Source organism: Archocentrus centrarchus, unplaced genomic scaffold (genome assembly GCF_007364275.1).
Source record: "Archocentrus centrarchus isolate MPI-CPG fArcCen1 unplaced genomic scaffold, fArcCen1 scaffold_84_ctg1, whole genome shotgun sequence".
Taxonomy (NCBI): Eukaryota; Metazoa; Chordata; class Actinopteri; order Cichliformes; family Cichlidae; genus Archocentrus; species Archocentrus centrarchus.
The window spans coordinates 190243-210161 of NW_022060294.1; the positions used below are offsets into that span (position 1 = coordinate 190243).

Below are 19919 nucleotides of genomic sequence, written 5' to 3' on the forward strand. Positions count from 1 at the left end.
CTCCAGGGGACTACGGCCACAGGGGTTTAAATACCTGGGTCTCTCCACCATTTGGTTGAGAACTGAAGAAGCCTTTCGGATGAGAGGTGAAACGTCTTCAAGAAACAAAAAGAAGTCCAGTCGCCTTTTTCAAGCTCCAGAGAGGACAAACATTGCGTAATTACGGTAATTCAAAGTTCCTTTGATCAGTGTGTTAGTACCCACTCACCCGGTAGGTACTAGTGGAAATGTGGCATATCTGATCATTCCTCTGATTGACTCAGGCCCGGTTCTAGCCCACTGTAGCTGGGTGGGCAGACTGAAAATGTAGGTGGGCAAATATAAATGTACACAATATTAGGCTATATTTGTTTGTTTTATGGGGATTGAATACAGCCCTAGTAGCAACGAAGATATACATACAGTTGTGCTCAAAAGTTTACATACCCCGGCAGAATTTTTGCTTTCTTGGCCTTTTTTCAGAGAATATGAATGATAACACAAAAACATCTTTTCCACTCATGCTTAGTGGTTGGATGAAACCATTTATTGATAAACGACTGTGTTTTCTCTTTTTAAATCATAATGACAACAAAAAACATCCAAATAACCCTGATCAAAAGTTTACATACCCCAGTTCTTAATACCGTGTGTTGCCCCCTCTAACATCAATGACAGCCTGAAGTCTTTTGTGGTAGTTGTGGATGAGGCTCTTTATTTTCTCACATGGTAAAGCTGCCCATTCTTCTTGGCAAAAAGCCTCCAGTTCCTGTAAATTCCTGGGCTGTCTTGGATGAACTGCACGCTTGAGATCTCCCCAGAGTGGCTCAATGATATTGAGGTCAGGAGACTGAGATGGCCACTCCAGAACCTTCACTTTGTTCTGCTGTAACCAGTGACAGGTCGACTTGGCCTTGTGCTTTGGATTGTTGTCATGTTGGAACATCCAAGTACGTCCCATGCACAGCTTCCGGGCTGATGAGTGAAAATTTGCCTCCAGTATTTGATGATAACGTGCTGCATTCATCTTTCCTTCAACTTTGACCAAGTTTCCTGAAGCCTTTGTAGCTCACACATCCCCGAAACATCAGTGATCCTCCTCCATGCTTTACAGTAGGAATGGTGTTCCTTTCATCATTGGCCTTGTTGACGCCTCTCCAAATGTAACGTTTATGGTTGTGACCAGAAAGTTCAATTTTGGTTTCATCACTCCAAATTACCTTGTTCCAGAAGTTTTGAGGCTCGTCTCTGTGCTGTTTGGCATATTGCATGTGAGATACTTTGTGGCATTTGCGCAGTAATGGCTTTCTTCTGCGACTCGACCGTGCAGCCCATTTTTCTTCAAGTGCCTCCTTATTGTGCATCTTGAAACAGCCACACCGCCAGTTTTCAGAGAGTCCTGTACTTCAGCTGATGTTACTTGTGGGTTTTTCTTTGCATCCTGAACAATTTTCCTGGCAGTTGTGGCCGAAGTTTTTGTTGGTCTACCTGACCGTGGTTTGGTTTTAACAGAGCCCCTGATTTTCCATTTGTTAATCACAGTTTGAACACTGCTGACTGGCATTATCAATTCCTTGGATATCTTTTTGTATCCCTTTCCTGTTTTATAGAGTTCAGCTACCTTTTCCCGTAGATCCGCTGACAATTCCTTTGCTTTCCCCATGACTCAGAATCCAGAAACATCAGTGGCTGGATGAAAGATGCAAGAGTCTGTCTGGATCCCAGAAACTCACTCAGCTTTTATGCACACACACACTGATTACACGCAAATAGATCACAGGTGAGGATGTTACCTTTAGTAGCATTCAAACCCATTTGTTTCAACTTCTGTGCATGTTATCAGGCCAAAATCACCAGGGTATGTAAACTTCTAATCAGGGTCATTTGGATGTTTTTTGTTGTCATTATGATTTAAAAAGAGAAAACACAGTTGTTTATCAATAAATGGTTTCACCCAACCACTAAGCACGAGTGGAAAAGATGTTTTTGTGTTACCATTCATATTCTCTGAAAAAAGGCCAAGAAAGCAGAAATTCTGCCGGCGTATGTAAACTTTTGAGCACAACTGTATATACCCTCTCCATTTATCTGGGCTTGGGACCATCACAGAAAGTACACAGATTAGTGACCTTCTGTCGCTGGATTATATATATGTTTTTTTTTTTTTTTTATTCTTTTTTTTTTTTTTTATTCAACAACAGTAGAACAAAACAAGAACAGCAACTGCAAAAATGCAAAATGTGAAAAACTACAGAATCATCCATCCATCCATTCTCTCCCGCTTATCCGGGGCCGGGTCGCGGGGGCAGGAGCCTAAGCAAAGAAGCCCAGGCTTCCCTCTCCCCAGCCACCTCCTACAGAATCAGTTTTCTGTTTTTTTGGGGGCAAATTTTGTGTCAAATTCATTCATGTCTAACTGGTTTGTGATAGACTTTTCATGGGCCAAAATTACTAAATTTCTTTTTCTCTTGTTAAGCATGGTGCGGCAGAAAGGGCTTAGGACTCTTGATAGTGTGGAGAAGGAACTCTCACAGGATGCAGAAGACACACCAATTACAAGTGCTGTGACACAGTTTAAGGAGTTCAGGAAAGGTGTCCTTGTATTCCTGCAGGTTAAAACACAGAGTGGACAGGTCTTTTTCATTTGGGTACTTCTTAAGCAGCAGTGGTTTTGCCACAAATATTTTGTTTTTGAGACATTCAGTCTCTTTAGATCCAGCAAGACTGTGTAGAGGGAGCAAAAGTGTGGGGTCAAGGGTTTGGCTGACTGGGGCAGGAGACATGAAATGGCATCCATCAGGTCTCTGTTTTTTTGGGAAAATCTGTTCTCTAGTTCTGAAATGGCCCTGTCTAATATGTTGAGAGATGCTCTTTTATTAAACAATACCCGCTGTTGCTTGGCAGGAGGAGCATCGTCAAAGTCCTGAGCCTGTTCTGTGGAGCATTCTGTCCTAAGTTGTTTTAAGGCCTCCAGACAAGCCACATGCAGCAGACATATCAGTGGAGTGGGACTGCAGCATTGTGTTTGCAGGTTTTAGAAGGACAAGTACTCTCTCCAAAAAGTTTCCAATTTCAAAGAACTGATGCCTTTAATTTGTGTAAGCAGGCCTGATGCTTCTGTGCACAAAGGAGTACTGACATTGTCATCTTCTGAGATTTCCTTCAGAATTTGACAACGCTCCTCGTTGTCAATTACATTTTGTCACATTATAATGACTAGTCCAACTGATTTCCAAAAGCTTTTTCAGACATGGGGCATCATAATTATGACACACAAAGTGGTGTCGAAAGAAACTGTAGAGAGAACTGGAAAGATCAAAGAATTTCATATGGCTCACTCTGCATTGCATGTACTACAACTAGGTGTAGCTGATGGTTGTAGCAGTGAATGTAGGGGATGTATTTGTCAGTTTTGCTCTGAATTAATGCCTTCACACCACCTTTTACTCCACTAATCACTGATGCTCCATCATAACGTTGACTCACAATGTGCTCTCCACTGAAGCCAACATCTGCAAGATACCTCAGTATTTCTGTGGACATGTATTCAGCATCTAATTGAGGCAAGTCCAAAAGGCCCATTAGATGTTCTTCTGGGACTGATTTACACACAAATCTGATAATGATGGACAGATTTTCAACATTACATCTATCCCTGGTCCCATCACATTTTAGACAAAACCCACTGGAATCTGCATTTTTACATCTGTATCTCTTCAATTACCATGTTTGCCAATGTTTCAATAATTTCATTCTGTATGTCTTTGGATGTGTATTTTGCATTTAGGGGGATGTTTTTGGTAATGTCAGCCAACGTATTATCTTTTTCAAGGGTGTACTCAAAAAGTTTCAAAAACAGACCAGCAGCATCATCAGCTTCTCCTTCATCAAGTCTCTCAGTTGTACCACGGAGCTCGTTAACGCAGATAAATTTGATGACATCACCAATGCTTTTAACATAGTACCGTTTTTTTTCAACCTGTGTTTTACCCACTAGCATAGAAGCAATGGTTTCTCCCGTTGCCTCTCTGTGCTGCTGCTCAGCCCATGTTCCAGCAGCCAGCACATGACTGTGGCTGGATGCGTGCTTTTGCAAACCCCTCCCGCTTTCAAGAGCTGCTTTCCAGTTGTTAAACCCCCGCAAAGTGAAGACTGTGTCCCTCTCGTCCCTCTGCTTGACACGGGAAGCAGAAACATGCGTCCCGAGCCACAGAGTATTCCAGCCAAGGTCTAGTGCGGTACCACGCCGGGTTGAATGAGCGGAACGTACTGGCAAACGCATGTTTTGGATAGTTAGCTAGCACTGGCTGTGTGGGCACAGTGCTATTCAGGTCGGCAACGGTAGCACCTGGTGCTGAAACGGCTAGAGGAAGGACCTGCTTTGGGTCTGGGGATGTGGCTAGAGTAGGACTAGCATCAGGGGTGCCTGTGCTATTACATGCAGATAGACTAGTCAGTAGAATTTCTGCTCATCGGACAGAGGAGGACACGGAGCAGGTAACCCGCTCAGGGGGAGAGATTTCAGCACGGGCAGCAGCGGGAGCTGTTGGGGATACTCCAGGGCTAGACTTACTGATAGGCTTAAAGAAGCGATACATGCTCACGGTAAAAAGAAGCAAAAGGATTAAGACGGAAAATAGAGTGTGGCCCAGATAAAGGAAGAGCACGAAATGAGAGCTGTTCAGTTGAACCTGCGTGCAGCGCAGAATCAGAGTGTGAGAAAGCGTTCAAGCGTGGAAATTCAAAACTATTGTGGGCGTAGCTTGATGGGAGGACCTTTCGCTGCCCACAGGCAGTATGAGAGGTTTTGATTGGGTGGGCAAGAATCAAATTTGGGTGGGCTGAGCCCACCCTTGTCCTATGCTACCGCTGGCCCCGGATTGACTGCTATACAGGTGCTGGTCATAAAATTAGAATATCATGAAAAAGTTGATTTATTTCAGTAATTTCATTAAAAAGTGAAACTTGTACATTATATTCATTCATTACACACAGACTGATACATTTCAAATGTTTGTTTCTTTTAATTTTGATGATTATAACTGACAACTAATTAAAACCCCAAATTCAGTATCTCAGAAAATTTGAATATTACTTCAGACCAATACAAAAAAAGGATTTTTAGAAATGTTGGCCAACTGAAAAGTATGAACATGAAAAGTATGAGCATGTACAGCACTCAGTACTTAGTTGGGCTCCTTTTGCCTGGATTACTGCAGTAATGCAGCGTGGCATGGAGTCCATCAGTCTGTGGCTCTGCTCAGGTGTTGAGAGCCCAGGTTGCTCTGATAGTGGCCTTCAGCTCTTCTGAATTGTTGGGTCTGGCGTATCACATCTTCCTCTTCACATTAGCCCATAGATTTTCTATGGGGTTAAAGGTCAGGTGAGTTTGCTGGCCAATGAAGAACAGGGATACCATGGTCCTTAAAGCAGGTACTGGTAGCTTTGGCACTGTGTGCAGGTGCCAAGTCCTGTTGGAAAATGAAATCTGCATCTCCATAAAGTTGGTCAGCAGCAGGAAGCATGAAGTGCTCTAAAACTTCCTGGTAGACGGCCGCGTTGACCTTGGACCTCAGAAAACACAGTGGACCAACACCAGCAGATGACATGGCACCCCAAACCATCACTGACTGTGGAAACTTTACACTGGACCTCAGCCAGCGTGGATTCTGTGCCTCTCCTCTCTTCCTCCTCTGGGACCTTGATTTCCAAAGGAAATTCAACATTGACTTTGATCAGAGAACATAACTTTGGAGCACTCAGCAGCAGTCCAGTCCTTTTTGTCTTTAGTCCAGATGAGACGCTTCTGACGCCGTCTCTGTTCAAGAGCGGCTCGACACGAGGACTGCGACAGCTGAAACCATGTCTGCATACGTCTGTGCTGGTGGTTCTTGAAGCACTGACTCCAGCTGCAGTCCACTCTTTGTGAATCTCCCCAACATTTTTGAATGGGTTTGTTCCACAATCCTCTCCAGGGTGCAGTTATCCCTGTTGTTGGACACTTTTTTCTACCACATCTTTTCCTTCCCTTCGCCTCTCTATTAACGTGCTTGGACACAGAGCTCTGTGAACAGCAGCCTCTTTATCAATGACCTTTGTGTCTCGCCCTCCTTGTGCGAGGTGTCAAAGGTCGTCTTTTGGACAACTGTCAAGTCAGCAGTCTTCCCCATGATTGTGTAGCCTACAGAACTAGACTGAGAGACCATTTAAAGGCCTTTGCAGGTGTTTGGAGTTAATTAGCTGATTAGAGTGTGGCACCAGGTGTCTTCAATATTGAACCTTTTTATAATATTCTAATTTTCTGAGATACTGAATTTGGGGTTTTCATTAGCTCTCAGTTATAATCATCAAAATTAAAAGAAACAAACATTTGAAATATATCAGTCTGTGTTTAATGAATGAATATAATATACAAGTTTCACTCTTTGAATGAAATTACTGAAACAAATCAACTTATTCGTGATATTCTAATTTTATGAACAGCACCTGTACAAGTGAACAGTTTAACCTCTCTGCTCTGTGTTGTTTCCTCTTTCAGAGCAGAAAATCATCACAGCTGATCCTGGACAGAACGTCACTCTGACATGTCGAGCTCCAAGTAATGACATCAGAGTCATAGAGTGGAGAAGACCTGACCTGAAGCCAGAATTTGTCCTTTTGAACCGGGATGGTCAGTCTGATCCAGATGACCTGCATCCATCTTTTAGGAACCGGGTGGATCTGCAGGACAAACAGATGAAGGATGGAAACGTGTCTGTGATTCTGAAGAACGTGATGATCAACGACACTGGAACATACATGTGTCGTGTCTTTGTGGGAGAAACTGGCTCATGGAAATCCATCAAAAACATCACCCTGAGTGTTGTTCCTGCAGGTGAGTGAGCAGAGTTTATTGTGTCTGTGATCAGAGGTGAAGCTGCTTCCTGGTTGTTGGATTGGATTCTGTTCTTCACTCATCACCTACCTGACAGCTGACACCTCACATCTGTTTCTGCCTGCAGGTCCAGGAGGAGGAGCTGCTGGACTGATGGTTGGTCTGCCAGTTTTCAGTCTCCTTGTTGTTGCCGTTGGTTTTGCAGTCTAGAGACCAACAGAGTGAGGATCCACACCAGCCTCCCACTGAGCTGCAGCCTGTTTGAAATCTGTTTTTTCCAGCTGAACTGTTCTGTTCTCTGTCAGGATGATCCCACACTGCTTCAATATCCAGGTGGTAGTGTGTGTGTGTGGGATCATTGTCATGCTGAAAATGAAACCGTTGCTAATCAGACTCCCCAACAACACTGACTGAACTGCAGCCCCAAACTATGAGAGATTTTTCACCATGTTTACAGATGGCTGTCGACACTCACAGTTGTACCTCCATCCTGACCTCCTCTAGGTTAACAACTGGAACAAAATTTAGATCCATCAGATCTGCCGATGCTGATTTTCAGTCCAGTTCTTGTGTAATGTGGCAAATCTCAGTCTATTCTCCTTGATTCCCTTCCTCAAGAACGGCTTCTTGATGGCCACCTTCCACTGAGAACATTTTTGGTGAGGCTGCAGTGAACAGCAGATGGATCACCTGAAGGTCCAGGTGCACCTCTTGGCTCCTGTGTCAGGTCTTTGCTGGAGTTTTTCTTGTTTTTTAAGGATGTGACTTTCAGATGCTGTAGATCATTTTTTTAACACTAGAACTCCCAAGGTGGTCATTTTGACCATTTTCAAATTTTGCAGTGCAGTATCTTTTTTGCTATTAACCCCATGTAACAGTAGGATCCTGAATTTTCCTAAATATGTGTGTATTTTATTCTAACATTGTAATTTTTTAAAAATTACAAGACACAAGAGGGTTATGAGTGTTTCTACCTAGAACTCCCATAGGTGGTCATTTTGACCACAAAACATTATTTACATAAAATTGTGATAAATAAATATATGTATAAATATAATTAGTAATCAATAAAAGATCAAAGAATACATGGATCTGTAATGTTACCAATCAACTAAAGATTGTCGTGGCCAGGGTCATAGCTGTTATATTGACCATATCCATATACAGCGTAATTTAGTGAAATTGGATGCTTTTTGGCTCCTGATAGCTACCACTTGCTGTTGATGGGCAAAGTGTCGTTCTTGGTATTCTCAAGAACTTGAGAACATGTGACTGGACTTTATTTAAACCCTAGTGGGGGCTGTACCCTGTGGAGGTGGTTGAAAACCCATTGGTATTCATCATCACATGAGCCAATGTGTGAAAAAACATGTGGATCATTATCACAAAGGGAGACCTATGAAACCACTGTGGTACCTGTGAGACCTGGTCACTTCAGGTGGCCTCAATAGGTAACTTGAAGTAAGGTGTGAGTGGGGTTTGAGGCACCTGGAAGGGATCTCTAGATTGTATTGTAAGAAGCTGACAGCTGGTATCATAAACCACCACCTCTGTTCAATGATGGTCGTTCACAGGGGACATAAATGCCTATTTCACTCCTCTTTCAAACCATCTTTGTTCTCGGTCCGAAATATGAACAGTGGCATCCTCAGAAGATGTGGTTATTCCAACTGGGCCTTCATCAACTCAGTGAAGATGAACGGGAAAGAAAGTCGGACACCAGCTAGGAAGAAAGAGCAAACCTGTAACAATATCTCTAATGTAGCAGGTTTGTCAGCAAATGCAGGAGAATTTTCTCCAAGCATGATAACCCAGCCACACTCTAGGACAAAAAAATGGTCCCAAGGACAAAACTCCCAAACACAACTCCATCCTAATGTACTGTGCACTGCAGCAAAGAGTGCTCAGACTTCTACATTGGAAAAACTGAGCAGCCACTCAACAAAGGCCTAACATGGAACGGCCATCACAGCATGACAAAACTCAGCTGTACTTCTGCACCTAAAGGATGAAGGACACTCTTCCAACTGTTGACATTTTGGACTGGGAAGGTGGGATCATTTGAAAGAGGAGTAAAGGAAGCCATCAATGTCAACTATAAACGACCATTACTGAGATTGTGGCTTGAAACATCAGCTGTCAGCTACCTACAGTGTAGTCTTGAGATCCCTCCCCAGGTACCTTAACCCTGACTCACACCTTTTTTTTAGGGGGTGCGACCTTGGGGTTAATGACCCACACTTTTGTTTTACACCTTAGCTTGTGTGCTACAGCACATGAATAATAGTGGGTCAATGACCACCTCCAAAGGGGACAACTCCATTAAGGTTTAAATACTTTTGGTGGAAAAGCCTAAAGAAGCTTCTTGGATAAGAGGGGAACCGACTTCAAAAAAAATTTAAAGAAGTCCTCTCAACATTTTTTGAGTTGTTGAGAAAACCATGACCTGGAATCTACACACACATATGTTCCGGTTACTGATGTTCCTTGCCACAACCATCTTTAGTTGATTGGTAACATTACAGATCCATTTAATCTTTGATGTTTTTAATTGATTCTAAATTATATTTGTACATATGATATTGATTTATTATAAATGTAAGCAAATAATGTATGGTGGTCAAAATGACCACCTATGGGAGTTCTAGTAGTTCCAGAATTCTGGGAGTTCTAGTGTTAAACCTACCACTTCTTCTGTCCCCCGCTTGTCCAGTTTCTTTTTTTCTTTAAAGACACACTGCACAGCATCATCGAGTAGGTTTTTGGCCATTTGTGAATCACCTTGTTGGTACATTTTCATAGATTCATCTAAACAAGTATTTTGGGGACAGACTGCTACTAACCAAGAGCCTAAAGATACAATTTAAATTTTTTTTTTTTTTTTGCCAAGTTATGTGTAAATATAACCCTGATTCATCCCTTAAGGTAGGCGCCCTTTTTAAACCTTTAAGGCTTCATAGGCCAGTGTCTTAAAACCAAAGAAAAAACATTCCTGTGGAATGTTCAGGACTGAAAATGAGTGAAAAAGCAGCCAATGAACAAAAACAGCATTTGTTAGACCTTCAGAAATCCTGCAGAGCTGCTGCTCAAGAAAAATTACAACAAGGTCTGAGGGCTGGCTCAAGACTTTTGCACAGTGTTGCAAATGTCAGCATAAATTATAGTTTATTGATATTTATTGTTTGTTTCTGCTCATCCTGCAGTTCAGTGTGCTCAGTGTTACAGGATCAGTGTGTGTGTTTATCTTCATCTGTGTGTGGATCACACCTGCTCTGTGAGGTTTGATCCTCATGCAGAGATCAGCTGTTACAGCATCATCATCACACTGACTGAACTCAAAGTGAAGTACTGTTGATTAAACACAATCATCAATTTAATAGGTGTTCAGAATTAATTGATCAGCTACAAATGAAGGAGTGTTACAGTGTTATGAAAACAAATGTTTTCCATGTAGCTGCACAGTCAGACTTTTCCTGCTTCTGTGAAACTTTTCCTTTCATGAAGGAGGCTCTGCAGTCTGTTTGTTTGCAGTTTAGTCATTACCTCAGCTAAGGAGGTTATGTTTTCGGTCGTGTTGGTTTGTTTGTTTGTCAGCAGGATTACTCCAAAAGTTATGAACGGATTTCGATGACATTTTGTGGAGTGGTTGGAAATGACAAGAGGAAGAAGTGATTAAATTTTGGTGGTGATCCGGATCACGATCTGGATCCAGGAATTTTTTTAAGGATTCTTCACTATTGCAGGATAGGGGGTTATTGTTGTCTGGGAAACATGAAATATTATTTCACAGTATTTAGATACACATATCACAGCGTCAGTGACCCTATGGCCTCGGCGGAGGTTTGCTCTCTCTGAGTGCTTCTAGTTTCACACATTTTTAATTTATTTTCTTTAGTTTGTTTGTTTTTTGTTTACAGTTAAAAAGTATTTTCAAATGCTTCACAATGGAAATCTTGTTAAGAAATGAATGATTTCTCTCTATGTTGAATACAGGAAGTGTTGTTTTCTATGCACTGTAACACCACAGCTGTCACTGTCATGAGGATCATGTGATGAATAAACATCAGCAGTAATCTTACTTTATAACTGTTGTTCAACTGCATCAAAATAATAAACAAATAAAATTATATTTCCTGGTCTCTCATCTTTACTTTGCTTTGCTCCCATAGTTATTATAAAGTTGTTACCCTGACACAGAAGCATGGATGGGTTTCCAGTCCAGCAGCTCCCTCTAGTGTCCATATCTAAAGCCTGTGGGAGGATGGTGTTAATCTAAAATGTGAATCATAGTGTTCCAGTCAGTCATCAGTGTGTCTCTGCACAGCTGTCATTAAAATGTGTTCAGAGGGCCTCAGTGTGTGAATGGTTCCAGTTCAGCTCCATAACAGCAGCGTCCCTGGTTTGATTCCTGTGTTTCAGCTCATATCTGCCTCTCTCACTGAGGGGGACGTACACACACACACACACACACACACCCTCTGCCTCTGCACCAATAGTAAAGCTGGTGCTCAGAGGAAGAGGGCGGGGCTTTACTTGGTGTCAGTGAGAGAAATGAAAAAAAGCTCAAATGAGTGAGAAGGACGATGAAGGAAACATCTGTGCTGTGTCTGCTCTGTAAGTAGAATCTCTGTGTTTGTTTGAATTATTGACCTTTGACTGTCTGCTCTCCTGATAACTGATGATGGAGGAGAAGACATGAAAAACTAATCAGGCTGAATTCAAGTTCAAACACCACGAGGACCAACTGCAGGTCTGAGGAGGAAGTGTAACAATGTTACTGATGAATCTAACAGTGAGAAGCTTCAATCAAATGTTGCTGATTGTGTGAACAGAACAGTGCAGCGGACACACACCAGTTAAAGTGGGATTGTGTAAATCCTCCTGTCATAATGATACTGTAACTTTAAGCGTTTCCTGGTTCAGCAGGAACTCCATTAGTGGAGCATGAAGTCCAAAATGTTGTGATCAGTTTATTTTATAATTGTGTCACTGTGAGGATGAAACGTTCAATCCTGGAGCCTCTGTTAGACTACGGGCACCATTTTCTGACCTGCTTTGGCTCTCTGCTCCTCTCAGAGGGAAGCATCACTGTAAATCAATACAAAGTTGTTCTGACCTTTGTGTGTTCATGTCAAACCAACCTGAGTGTCATTTCTCTTTAGTTCTGATCTCACTGCTGAGCTGCACAACAAACCAAGGTCAGTAACCTTCTTCTGTCACAGCTTCAACCTGATAAATGCTCACTAATATGACCTGTTTGGCTTCATGTTTCATTGTAACCCTCACAGCTCGTCTGACTGTGAGTCCCAGCAGCTCTCAGTTCTTTAAAGGAGACTTTGTGTCTCTGAGCTGTGAGGAGGACGACAGCTCTGCTGGATGGACTCTGAGGAGGAACACAAGCAAACTACAGAGGAGTCAGTGTGGAACAGAAGGGTTTGGAAAACCTGCTGGTTCTTCCTGTAACATCAGTATGATGATGCATCATGAAAGTGGAGTTTACTGGTGTGAGTCCAGAGAGGGTGCCATCAGTAACATGGTTAATCTCACAGTCTCTGGTAAGCTGAGTGTGTGGAGTTAGTGTTGATGAAGCTGTGTGTAAATGGATGAAATGCTGTAGTTTGTCTCTGTGTTGAGGTGGATCAGTGATCCTGCAGAGTCCTGTCCTCCCTGTGATGGAGGGAGATGACGTCACTCTGCTCTGTCAAACAAAGACCACTCCCTCCAACCTCCCAGCTGCTTTCTATAAAGATGGCTCCCTCATCAGGAAGCAGCCTACAGGTCACATGACCATCCAGCATGTTTCCAGGTCTGATGAAGGCCTCTACAAGTGTGACATCAGCGGTCATGGAGAGTCTCCATCCAGCTGGATCACTGTCACAGGTGACACACTCACCTGTCTGTGTTTCTGCAGGTTTCAACATTCACAATGTGACCAGAACTTAATGACTGTGTTTGCTTTATTTTAGAGAGACACACCACCACACCTCCACCTACATCCACACCTCCACCTACATCCTCCTCTCCTCTTCCCTCTGTGTTGTCCTCTGTTGGATCAGTCTGTGTTGTGGTTCTACTGGTGTTACTGGTTCTGCTGGTGAGACGATGTGTTCACAGGAAACCTGAAGGTGAGACTCAGACTTTCTGATCTTTCATCTTTGAGTTTGTTCAGTAGAATAAAGTTCATTCATTATGATCACAGTCACTTTCTTATTATAATCTCTGTTTAGATATTTAATTTCTATTATTGTTCATTTTGGATCATTTCAGCACACGAAGAAGAAGCTGGAGATGATGACATCATCACTCATGTCATGTACAGTGATGTCACCACATCACATCAGCAACAGCCAATCAGACGAAGCAGAGGTAGTGTTTTTCTTGGGTCACTGTGTTGGACCTTCAGTCTGTGGGGACTGATTTACTTTTAGAGCCTCGTGTGGACGTTAGAGGAACTGCAGTGTTTCTCAGTTCATGCAGTGATGATGAAGCTTCATGAAGGACACGTGTCACCAAGATGGCTGCTGACTGGTTAGATTTGCTTTAAGGACATTGGTGCAGCTTCACAGTGTGGTCACCTGTGAGGACAGTAGGAGTGAGGGTAAATAAATGTCAGGGACACCTGAACACAGGACACTGTGGAAAAGTTCAGCAGCTTTAATGAACACGAGCTGAATGAGTTTGTTCACAGGTTCAGAGCACAGACACAACCAGAGGCTGGAGGAGGTAAATATACAGATACTATGAGGAGGTAAATAAACAGGAGACTCAGACTGATGTGACTCTAACAGCAGGAACTGGGAGCTGATCAGTATTAAACAGTCTGACAGTTATTGGTACTCAGACAGGAGAGATCTTTAGATGGAAAGTGGTTTACAGGTTCACAGTATGAGTGATTAAAACAGTCTCTCAGGCTCTCCTCCTTTCCTCACTGCATGTGGTGACACAACTGGAGAACTGAAATCCAGAGAAAGATCCAACAGGAGTGGCTGAGAGGGGTCAGGAAGGTCAGTCCTAGGCAGAGTTTCCAGGTGGATCTAGGTGACAGGAGAAACAGGTGAATGAATACAATGAAGCACAAGGCAAGAGCAACACCTCAGCTAACTAGAAGATATGAGCCTGAGCAAGTGCAGTCCAAGCACTCAGGCTGATTGGAGACGGGAGAAAGAGACGGGTGAGTCCCACTGACAGAGACAGACAGATGCTGCATGGTGAACATTCATCCTGATGAATGTGATCAGACTTTTGGTTTGTGTAACAATAGTGTTCATGCTGTGAGAACATGTTTGTTTGTGCTCTGTGGCCAAGAGTGTCAGACTGTAATAAAAGATAGCAGCTTTGTGGTCGTCCACATGCTGTGTTTCAAGGAAACACCCCTCCCCCACTACTTTCTGGTCACTCTGTTTCACAGCAGAAGTGCTACAATGAGAAACGTCTACAGTAAATAAAAAGTTATCATTTAATCTAAAATCTAATTACCTGCAGTAATTTAACTGTGTTTTATTCTGCAGACACTGATTCAGCTGCAGCTGACTCAGCAGTGAGAACTGAAGACGTCAGTCATGGACCAACAACCATCAGATCAAGGAGGCCCAGGTACAGCTGCTCTGTGACAGAGCCAAGCTAGCTGCTCACCATGTATACGGCCATCATGCTAAGCTAAGCTAACTCAAGCTCAGAGCTCAGTCCCAGTTCACACTGTACTGGGAACCAGTTTAGATTAGTAAAGTGTGAACTGGGACTGTGTGATGCAGAGAGGTGCAGGTTGGAGGTCTTGATTGAACTCCAAAGCTTGTAATCATGTTTCCTGTTGTTTGAACTGTGTGTTTGTGTTCAGACTTTAAACCAGAGCCAGACGTCGTCTACTCTTCACTGAAGTATCCACCAGTCCAACCACTGACGTCCAGCTGCTGCTCTCTGACTGCTCCCCCAGCACCTCACAGACCATCCATGTGTTACAGAGATTTTTAGATGTTTGATGTCACTGAACTAAACTCAAACGTGTCATGAATCATATTCTCTGTTTAAATACGGATATTACAGCAAAATCAGAAACAGGAAAATAAATGTTTTATATCCCAATAATAAAGTTTTGCTTTCACCAGTTTTTCTCATTTATTCATTTATTCTAGTTTATTTAGACTCATATGACTAAAAAAAAAAAACATTCAGCCCATTTCTGTCTGGAGTTCAAAATGTGTATTTTTGCTGCAAAATCAACAGTGGGAAAAAAAAACATATCAATAAGTATAATGTCATCAGTAACTTCACCTGTTCCCACAGCAACAATTTAGTATTAATAACCTTTAGCCCCGCCTCTTTTGCCCGTGTGGTTCTGTGGGTTTCACTGAGGCGTCAGATGGAGAATTTGAGTTGTTCCTGTTTGGTTGCAGAAAACTGAAACACACCTCTCTGCAGTGCACACAACAAACATTAAAATGCAGACCAAAAACAGCAGGAACATCATTCAGGCTGCAAACCACACTGTAAAAATCATGTGCAGGAAGTGTGTGATTTAGACATGGCAAAATGTTTCTTTTTTTTATTATTAGTTACTTGTAAAGTAATGAATTATTACAAGTAATTATTAATTACCTGGCGAGCTGGGGTGGGTATTCTTCTATCCCCCAGCTTGCTGCCTGTAAGTCAGAGATTTAACCAGTAGACAAGAGGGTTGTTTCCCTGAGCCTTTGGGCCGGGCAACGGGTCCTGACTGTTCTTTGCGCTTATGCGCCACATGACAGTTCAGAGTACCCACCCTTTTTGGAGTCGCTGGGCGGGGTGCTGGAGAGTGCTCCATCTGGTGACTCCATAGTCTTGCTGGGAGACTTCAACACTCAAAAGGGCATTGACAGTGACACCTGGAGGGCCATGATTGGGAGGATCGGCCTGACTAATCTGAACCTGAATGGTGTGCAAACCGCAGTTTGTCCATAATGAACACCATATTCAAACATAAGGATGTCCATAAGTGAACGTGGCACTGGGACACCCTAGATCGCAGGTTGATGATCGATTTTGTAATCGTATCATCAGATCTGCAGCCGTATGTTCTGGACATTCGGGTGAAGAGAGGAGCTGAGCTGTCAATTTATCACCACCTGGTGGTGAGTTGGAGCAGGTGGCGGGGGAGGAAGCTGGACAGACCCGGCGCACCTAAATGTGTCGTGAGAATCAGAATCAGAAGAATTTATTGTCATTATATGTCAAACATACAATGAAATTACTTTCTAGAACACCCATCCAAGAAAAGGCAAACAAATCATACAAACAGGGGAGATAAGTGTCTCTGTGCAGTGGCACAAAAAGGGGGTATCCACTATATGCAGTGCATAGGGGGGCCACATCGGGGGGGTGCCAAAGTGATGAGGGAAAATTATTTCTCTAGTCGCATTTTCTGCATTTAACAGTTGTGCATATGATATGATCAATAACAGAGGCACAGTGCTGATTACGCCCCCCTGTGCTGCTTCACCTCCAATCCTCCTGCCCCCCCCCCCCCCCCCCCCCCCCCCCCTCCACACACACACACACACACACACACACACAAAAGAATCATGCTATCATCGGACGACAGGTAACTAAAGATAGAGAGGCAAAAAAGAAAGCTCTCTGGGGCTCAAAACAGAAAGCGAAAGAGGGAGAAGGATAAAAATGTTGTTGGGATGAAAAAAAGCTTTTCAAAGTGCTTTAAAGACAGTCGGTAAGTTATGTCAGTGTATCAAGAGGAGGCTTGATGAAAACGAAAATAGATGATGGAAAATAAAAGCCTGTAATAGAAGTCTTGTATTTTATCAGTCCATGAATAAGTGAGATCTGCAAACATGAACACAGTAAACCTTGAAACAGTGTGTTGTGTGTGTGTGTGTGTGTGTGTGTGTGCGCGAGCGTGTGTGTCCATGGGTTGGAGGGGGGGGCTAAAAATGTGTCCACATACACCTCAGAAAGTATATAGCTGCGCCCCTGTCTGTGGCCTTGCAGCCATCAAAGGCGCTGCCGTGTAAAAAAAGACGGAAAAATAGTGAACACAATGGGGTAAGTGAGGAGAAAAAAATACTTCATACTTTGCTGCGTAACAGGGCAAAACCTCTGCATAGCATAGTGTGAGCACATATACTGCATGGGAGCGCTAGGGTGGGGAGGGGCAGGGATGGAAGGGAGCCAGTGGAGGCGAGTGGGTTTGGGTTACTGTGGAGCTGACCCAGCTCCCCCCTCAGCTAACAGTTCCTGATTAGAGGTGAAATGTTCATCAGCAGCTTGGTCTAGGGATACCAGTTCGAGAGGTGGACAGTAACGAAGTACAAATACTTTGTTAGTGTACTTAAGCAGATTTTTCAGGTATCTGTACTTTACTTGAGTATTTATTTTTTGACAACTTTTTAACTTTTACTCACTACATTTTTACACAAGTATCTGTACTTTCTACTTACATTTTCAAAACAAGCTCATTACTTTATTTTTAATGCGTCTGAGAAACGTTTGCATTTCCGGTCAGTGCAGGAGCCGGCTTTTGATTGCGAGTGTTTTTTTTCTTGGAAGTTGCAACAACAGGGCAGGAGGGGGGAACAGACACCCCACACGGTAGAGGGAGTGTCACGTCCTGGGCCGTTTGCCCAGCGTTTTTGTGTTTAGTTTATTTCCTGAGCTTCTCCTCCCAGTATGTTTGTCATGTTCCCAGTGTTGGGACTTGTCTGCGTGTTCCTTGGTTTATCACTTCCTGTTTTATTTTGCCAATGTGATTTCCTTGTGCTTTGTGTTTAGCTTTGCTTCCCCTGTGTAATTAGTTTCATTTGCCTCACCTGTTGTTCCCTGCTGTTTCCTCTTGCCCTGATTACCCATTGTGTATTTAAGCCCTCAGTTTTCATTTGTTCTCTGTCGCGTCGTTGATGTTTTGTGCCCGCATGTTCCTGTGTTCCCTGTGCCTGCCCTTCGTCTCCCTGTGCCTCCCTTCCAAGGTTTTTGTATTTGTGTTTCCCCGTTGAAATAAATCCCCTTTTTAGTTATGTTTGCTTCTGGAGTCCTTCATGTGAGTCCTTCCTCGTCCGTTTCCTCCCCGGCCATGACAGAACGACGCGACCATTACAAAACCCCCTCCGGCTCCAATTTTTTCGACGGCACTCGTCTAGCGCTGGGGGGCCCGGCGTCTTTGAACAGTCCCCGTCATCGTCACTCACCTGCCTCCCCTTTCGCTGATCCCTCCCTTCCTCGGCAGCCGCGGAGGAGAGGGAGTTCCCGGCAGCAACGGCGGAAGGCACCCCGAGACCCGAGCGGTATAACGCCGCGGACCGCTTCACCACTTCACACCCAATCCTCCGTTTCCGTGAGTAACACTGGCTTCAACGCTACTATGCCTGCGGACAATTATTCCCGTCACCCCCCTGCCTTTCCCCTCCCTGAGGTGGCAAAGCAGACCATTATCTGTTGGGTGGATTCACTGGTTATGGACCTTCTGGCTGACCCATGTGAGCAGGAACAGCAACAGCTCACGGCCCAGCTGCAAGGGCTAGTCGATGATTACCCTTGGTTATTTGGCTCTCTGCATGGGTTAGTGCAGGATTTCTTAACCTCCACCCTTCACCTACAGCAGTCCCCAGTGTCAGCTCATTCTCAGTCCCCAGTGTCAGCGCATTCTCAGTGCCCGGTGTCAGCTGTGTCTCAGTCTCCCCAGTCAGCTGTGCCTCAGGCTGCTTCCACGCAGTCAGCTCCTCTCCCTAGCTCGCAGTCAGTCTCCTCGCAGTCAGTCTCCTCGCAGTCAGTCTCCTCGCAGTCAGTCTCCTCGCAGTCAGTCTCCTCGCAGTCAGTCTCCTCGCAGTCAGTCTCCCCTAGCTCGCAGTTAGCTCTAACGCCCTTAGCTCCTGCTCTCTCTAGCTCGCAGTCTGCTCTTTCTGTCTCCCGGCCTGCTTCCACGCGGCCAGTTTTGACGTACTCAGGCCCCTCTAGCCTTCAGTCGGTTTCCCTAATGTCTGTTCACCCTAGCACTCTGTCAGTTCCTCCAGTGTCAGTTCCTCCAGTGTCAGTTCCTCCAGTGTCAGCTCCTCCTCAGTCGCAGTGTTCCCAGTCAGCTGTAGCTCCAGCTCCTCCTCAGTCGCAGTGTTCCCAGTCAGCTGTAGCTCCAGCTCCTCCTCAGTCGCAGTGTTCCCAGTCAGCTGTAGCTCCAGCTCCTCCTCAGTCGCAGTGTTCCCAGTCAGCTGTAGCTCCAGCTCCTCCTCAGTCGCAGTGTTCCCAGTCAGCTGTAGCTCCAGCTCCTCCTCAGTCGCAGTGTTCCCAGTCAGCTGTAGCTCCAGCTCCTCCTCAGTCGCAGTGTTCCCAGTCAGCTGTAGCTCCAGCTCCTCCTCAGTGGCAGTGTTCCCAGTCAGCTGTAGCTCCAGCTCCTCCTCAGTCGCAGTCTCAGACCCCTCAGTTAGCTCCAGCTCCCTCTGCTCACCCTGCTCCCGCTCCCTTGGCTCCAGCTCCCCCTGCACCCGTACCTGTTCCGCGGGTGGGGGCAGCCACGGACGGGCTGACCTCTGCACCCGTACCTGTTCCGCGGGTGGGGGCAGCCACGGACGGGCTGACCTCTGCACCCGTACCTGTTCCGCGGGTGGGGGCAGCCACGGACGGGCTGACCTCTGCACCCGTACCTGTTCCGCGGGTGGGGGCAGCCACGGACGGGCTGACCTCTGCACCCGTACCTGTTCCGCGGGTGGGGGCAGCCACGGACGGGCTGACCTCTGCACCCGTACCTGTTCCGCGGGTGGGGGCAGCCACGGACGGGCTGACCTCTGCACCCGTTCCTGTTCCGCGGGTGGGGGCAACCAGGTCCAAGCCTTCGCATCGGTTTTCTGTGTTAGCTGCAGCAGCAGGGTCTCAGTCAGCTCTAGCTCCAGTCGCTCTCCCTCGCCTTCAGTCAGCTCCAGTAACTCTTCCTCGGTCCCCAGTGTCAGCTGTTTCAGTGCCCTCTCAGTCAGTTCCCTCAGCCCCTGTCTTAGTTCCTTCGGTTTTGGTCCCAGTTCCCTCAGCTCCTGCTCCTTCTGTAGCTCCAGTAGTGTCAGCTCCCTCTCAGGCCCCAGTGTCAGCTAGCTCTCGGTCT

General features: G+C 44.9%; 1 protein-coding gene across 2 annotated transcripts in view; it reads left to right on the forward strand.

Moving 5' to 3' along the window:
* LOC115777897 (coxsackievirus and adenovirus receptor-like) overlaps positions 1-10493 on the forward strand; it is a 35622-nt gene extending 25129 nt beyond the window's left edge. For both annotated transcript variants that reach the window (XR_004019698.1, XM_030725924.1), the window contains exons 2-3: positions 6518-6853; positions 6981-10493. Coding sequence is in view for 1 of the 2 variants with exons in the window: in XM_030725924.1 (XP_030581784.1) it covers positions 6518-6853; positions 6981-7063 (419 nt within the window). In the remaining variant the exon portion in view is untranslated. The remainder of the gene's footprint in view (positions 1-6517; positions 6854-6980) is intronic.
* Positions 10494-19919: the final 9426 nt, after the last annotated feature.